The sequence below is a fragment of the Callospermophilus lateralis genome, chromosome 6, assembly GCF_048772815.1.
Source record: "Callospermophilus lateralis isolate mCalLat2 chromosome 6, mCalLat2.hap1, whole genome shotgun sequence".
NCBI classification, from domain to species: Eukaryota; Metazoa; Chordata; class Mammalia; order Rodentia; family Sciuridae; genus Callospermophilus; species Callospermophilus lateralis.
In genome coordinates this window covers 153,860,964-153,867,091 of record NC_135310.1, presented here as the reverse complement: position 1 = coordinate 153,867,091, position 6,128 = coordinate 153,860,964, and the positions used below count along the sequence as shown (strand labels likewise).

General features: G+C 46.1%; 1 protein-coding gene across 1 annotated transcript; it reads left to right on the top strand.

The window, feature by feature from the left end:
- The first annotated feature begins 4,548 nt into the window (after nucleotides 1–4,548).
- Nhlrc1 (NHL repeat containing E3 ubiquitin protein ligase 1) lies at nucleotides 4,549–5,912 on the top strand. Its single transcript, XM_076857915.1, has one exon. It carries the CDS (start codon nucleotides 4,552–4,554, stop codon nucleotides 5,737–5,739), a length of 1,188 nt encoding a protein of 395 aa, XP_076714030.1. The 5' UTR covers nucleotides 4,549–4,551; the 3' UTR covers nucleotides 5,740–5,912.
- Nucleotides 5,913–6,128: the final 216 nt, after the last annotated feature.

Genomic DNA, 6,128 nt, shown 5'->3' with positions numbered 1-6,128 from the left:
AAAAGAATGTAATAGTCTGTGTGGGTGAGTGGGGAAGTAGAAGCACAAAGAGGACCAAAGCTTTCATGCTGACCTGGGTCAAGCCAGAGATTTGGCATCATGAACGGTTAATGGTCAGAGGACCACAGAAGGTAGCCTGAAAGATGTACCTGTGAGAGAGTTCCCAAATGAATAGAAACCTAACCCACAGAGATATTAGTCCAAGTAATTTACCTGTTCACAACTGTAGCTACACCTATCACTATTTTATTCTCATAAAAGGAACAACCTAGATGTATGCTCATTTATATATGTATATAAGTATATAGCACACACTCAAAGATCTTTCAAAGAAAGATTTCTACTAAATGCTTTTTAAAACTCAAAATTGTCTTGCTGAACATGGTGACACATGCCTATAATCCCAGCTATTTGGGAGGCTGAGGCAGGAGGATCACAAATTCAAGGCCAGCCTGGGCAATTTAGAGAGACCCTGTCTCAAACTAAAAAGTATTGGCAATGTTGTTGCTTCATAGTAGAGTATTTATTTGCCCTGGGTTTGATTCCCCAAATACTGCAAAATAAATAATAATAATAGTCTTTAATCCTTATAGCTCTAACTTTTTAGCACTTCTTATCTAATGTGCTTTATTTTTTGCCAAACATTATATTACAAGTTCACCAGAGTAGGGCTGGAGTTGTGGCTTAGGGGTAAAGCACCCACCTAGCAAGTGTGAGGCACATGAATTTGATCCTTAACACCACATAAATAAATAAAGTGTCCATCTACAACTAAAAAAATATTTTAAAAAATTCACCAGAGTGGCAGAGTTAATGTAGATAAGATACATTAAGCACAGTCACTCTGCTGTGTGTGACAAATAGTCATGTTCCAGATTTCTTAATTATATATAACTTTAATGTTTAAATTGAAAATATGCCTGAAAATCTGTTAACCAGTGGAGTGTGTTTTCTTGTTTGTTTGTTTGTTTGTTTTGTTTTTGGCACTGGGGATTGAACCCAGGGGTGCTTAACCACTAAGCCACAATAACCAGTTCTATTTGTATTTTATTAGAGACAGGGTCTCACTGAGTTCCTTAGGGCCTCACTAAGTTGCTGCGGCTGACTTTGAACTCGAGATCCTCTTGCCTCAGCCTTCCGAGCCACTGGGATTACAGGCGTGAGTAACCAGTGGATGTTGATAGAAATTGGTTTTACTACTGGTGAGACCTGTCAACAGAAGGTAGAGGAGAATGGTCAAGGGAAGTAGTATTTAGAAATCAGATACTAGCAATTATTTATACATAAATAATAAAAATGATACTCTGGAAATTTGGAAGGTATAGGAAAGTCTAAGAAGGACAAACAAAAACAACCAAATCTTATTGCTTGAGGTGATACTGAAAAGATGAAGATGTGCTTTCTTACTTTTTTGTCCACTTACATATGTGTGCTTTGACAAAAAGTTTCAAACAACCTGAATACAGGTTTGTTGTTTTGTTTTGGGGATATTGGGAATTGAACCCTGGGGCACTTAACAATACCCCCAGCCTCTTTGAGACAGACTTAAGTTGCCCAGCCTAGACTCCAACTTGCGGTCTTCCTGCCTCAGCTCCCTGAATAGCCCAATCGCTAAATATTTTACCAAAAACAAAATTTGGTTTTGATGGTGCTGGAGATTGAATCCGGGGCCTCAGGCACGCTGAGCATGTGTTCTGCCCCAGCCCAACATTTTTTGACAGCTGTATTTCCCCTGTCACTGTAGTCAGCATTCATTCAGCAAATGTAAATACAGGCACTTGGATACCGTGCTGAGCAAAACCACGTGTGGAACTCTCTTATCTCTTCAGAGATAGGCGTGAAAGAAATCGGAATGAAGATAAGGTGCAGTTTTAAGAGTGGATTACACTGGACTCCATATCTTCAGTTAAGTAGGAACAGAGACAGTGTAAAAGGAGGGAATGCTGGCTTCTGTTGGCAGGAACTCCAGTCTAGAAACCGCAGCTACTCCATGGGGCATCAGCAAAGGCCAAAGATAACAGTAGCCAAGAGTGCCAGCCAGGATATGGTGACCCTAAATCACCAAAGGACTTAATTGAGAAAACCTTAATCCCCAATCAAATGCCACAAGTTATATTCCTACATGTCAAATTTACCACTGGATCCTCGACAGTAAATTTTGAGGGTAAATTGGGTGTCACAAAGCTTTCCATCAGCTGTCCAACTAATGCAGTACGGCAATTACTATGGACATATTTAATTAATTAATTAATTTATTTGGAATCAGAGATTGAACCCCAGGGTGCACTTAAACACTGAGCCACATCCCCAGCCCTTGTGAATTTTTATTTTGAAACAGGGTCTCACTAAGTTGCTTAGGGGCTTGAAAAGTTGCCGAGGCTGGCTTTGAACTTGGGATCCTCCTGCCTCAGCCTCCCCAGTAGTTGGGGTTACAGGCATGCACCCCGGGGGCCCAGCCCTATGGACATTATTGCAGCTTGCTGTGATTTGTCTTCTGAACATCTGCCTCTTTGTATTTCCCTGAGGCCTTGATTGGGCTGCAGCCCCAAGGGCTGACAAAGCTGGTGGTGCAGTACTGTTAGTTGCCTCACGGGGGCAACAAAGGATCAAGAAGGTGGTAGGATTAGCAGGTAGTGTGCAGAGGAGTTGAGCCGTCCGGCTCCTCCCTCTTGGAAGTCTGGCGGGACACCGCTGAAGGGTCAAAGCTCAGCTATAGTCAACAAAGAATTGAGATCTTTGAATATTTTTTAAAGAATGTTGGAGCAGAGACAAGTTAGAGCAAGTCAAGGATCCACAGAGTCAGTCTGGGAAGCATCTGGAGAAGGTAATATCTCACCACATACCTGGCCTGCATTTGTGCTGCTCTGAGGGTAGCAGCCAGCCTTATGTGACTGCCACCCGCCACGTGTGACTAATGAGCACTTGAAAGGGAGCTAATCTGAACTGGAATGTGCTGTAAGTGAACAATACACACTGGATTTTACTTATGACACACAAAAGAAAGAGTTTAACATCTCGTTGATATTTTTTGTAATGATTAAAAAATCAAAGTGACAATATTTGTATATTTGGGGTTAAATAAAATATACACTTAAATTAATATCACTAGTTTCTTTTATTTTATAAAGTGTGGCGACAAAAAAATTAGCATGATATAATGTAGTGCTCATATTTTTTTGAGGCAACACTGGTTCTAAAAATATTCCATTTTTTGATGTTCTGAATGGTATTTCTTGACTAAGAAATTACTTCTAGAAGAACTCTCTATTGGGTGTGTTTTAAGTGGATAATTTAGTTGGAATGGAAATGTATACTGAAATTACGGAACTGAGTTGGTTGTGGTATTCTGATATACAATCTTTGAATCATGTAACAAGTAATAAGGAAATGTTCTTTCTTGTCTTACATTAAGTTTCTCTCCCGGGGTTTTAACAGGTGATAGAACCCTGTGTTCTCAGAAGTCTAGGAAATAAAAGGGTCACTGGTTATGACTGGGATCTCTAAGTGAACAGAATGTCAAGGGCCTCACTCGAGTAAGACATTTGGGTAAAAACATCCTGCAAATGGAAGACTGTAATCGATTCTTTTTGCTCTCAGTCCTACCTGAGATTGGAATACTGGAAACTGTTGGTATTTGATGGACTCACCATAGTGCATTGGTTCTCAGAGGTGGCTGTATGTTATAATCAGCTGGGGGGCCTTTACAAATCCCAGCAGCCCAGACCACACCCCAGAGCAGCTAAATCTCTGGGGATGAAGCTCAGCCACTTGCTAGCCATGTGACCCTAGACATGATATTGAACCTCTATGAACTCTATTGTAGAAAATGGATGATGAAAATAATGTACCATATAGGATTGTTATGAGGTTTAAAAGAGATAACCTATGTAAACCCTTTTTATAAAAAAAGGCAGGCATGGAGCAAATTTCTACAGTAATTGTTAACAGCGTTATCATTTTATATTTCTTCCTCTGGAAGGCATTCTCAGCCGTGGCTCTCCACCTGAAAGTCACAAGCCTAGTGTGTTGGAGTATTGATTGTCCTATAACCTTCCTTCTTCCGCATGCAAATTCATTTTATAAGTATTCTGGAAACATCTGCTTTACTACAAACGTCTTAAAACACACCAAAGAAGTGCGCACACCATCTCACTTTCTTAGAGTTTTAACCTTGACGTGTCTGTGTTCTCCCAGCCGGGTCACACCTAACATGAAGGGACCATGGGACTCCAGCGCTGGAATACTGGGTTCTACTTCCTGCTTTGTCCTTTATGGGCTGAAGAACAGGGACACCCTCTCCTCCATGGCTGTGCTTCCTCCCCTGTTAACTGCAGGGGATCCACCCACGGCTGAGGGTTACCGGTCTGTACAAAAAATGCGCACGTGAATTCGTCCCGGAAACGTCCACACAGGCAGAAACGCCGCGTGCCCACCAGGGGGCGGTAGGTCGCGGTCAGTCACCCGCGGCGCTCGACGTCAGGGCGGACGCCCCGCCCAGTGACCGTGACCGCGGGCTGCGCGGGGGCAGCGTCCAGCCGGGGACAGCGCGCCATGGGGGAGGAGGCCTCGGGCGGCGCGGGGACGCCGCCGGAGCTGGTGCGCGAGGCCGAGATCAGCCTGCTCGAGTGCAAGGTGTGCTTTGAGAGGTTCGGCCACAGCCAGCAGCGGCGCCCGCGCAACCTGGCCTGCGGCCACGTGGTCTGCCTGGCCTGCGTGGCCGCCCTGGCACACCCGCGGACCCTGGCCCTCGAGTGCCCCTTCTGCCGGCGAGCCTGCCGCGCCTGCGACACCAGCGACTGCCTGCCCGTGCTGCACCTGCTGGAGCTCCTGGGCTCCACCCTTCACCGGTCCCCAGCCGCCCCCTGCGCCGCCCCCTGCATCCCCGGGGCCCTTAGCTGCCACCACGCCTTTGGCGGGTGGGGGACCCTGGTCAACCCCACGGGTCTGGCACTTTGTCCCAAGACGGGACGGGTCGTGGTGGTGCACGACGGCAAGAGGCGGGTCAAGGTCTTTGACTCAGGGGGAGGATGTGTGCATCAATTTGGAGAGAAAGGTGAGGCCGCCCAAGACATTAGGTACCCACTGGACGTCACCGTCACCAATGACTGCCACGTGGTTGTCACCGACGCTGGCGACCGGTCCATCAAAGTGTTTGATTTTTTTGGCCAGATCAAGCTCGTCATCCGAGGCCAGTTCTCCTTACCTTGGGGTGTGGAGACCACCCCTCAGAATGGGGTCCTGGTAACCGATGCGGAAGGGGGGTCTCTGCACCTGCTGGAAGTCGACTTCCTGGAAGGAGCCCTTCAGAGAACAGAAAGGTTGCAAGCTCATCTGAGCAGTCCCCGAGGGGTGGCAGTGTCTTGGCTCACTGGGGCTGTCGCGGTCCTAGAGCACCCGTTGGCCCTGGGACCCGGGGCCTGCAGTACCAGGGTGAAGGTGTTTAGCTCAAGTATGCAACTGATCGGCCAGGTGGATACCTTTGGGCTGAGCCTCTTCTTTCCCTCCAGAGTTACTGCTTCAGCTGTGACCTTTGATCACCAGGGGAATGTGGTGGTGACAGACACCTCTGGTCCAGCTATCCTGTGCTTAGGAAAACCTGAAGAGTTCCCAGGATTGAAGCCCATGGTCACTCAGGGCCTTTCTCATCCTGTGGCACTGACCTTCACCAAGGAGAATTCTCTTCTTGTGCTGGATACTGCGTCTCATTCTGTAAAAGTCTATAAAGCTGACTGGGGGTAATGGGGTGAGGCCGGGATCCTGGGGCCTGGAGTCAGAAGACCTTGTGCTGTCACCAGCGAATTGTTTAACCCTGGATAAGTCACTTGACTCATCCATGGAAACTGCCTGGCAGAATTATAAAAGCTGGGCCAGTTATTAAAGAATAATAATTAAATCCAGCCTTATTGAATGTATACTCCCAGTCCTAAGAAATTTGCAAATATTATTTCACTTAATTCTTTTTTTTTTTTTAAAGAATTTTTTATTTATTGTTTTAGTTTTCGGCGGACACAACATCTTTGTTTGTATGTGGTGCTGAGGATTGAACCCAGGTCGCACGCATGCCAGGCAAGCGCGCTGCCCCTTGAGCCACATCTCCAGCCCCTCACTTAATTCTTAATAGCCAGTGA

Coding starts and splice junctions, on each gene's coding strand:
- Nhlrc1 (XM_076857915.1), top strand. CDS start 4,552: ATGGGGGAGGAGGCCTCGGGCGGCGCGGGGACGCCGCCGGAGCTGGTG.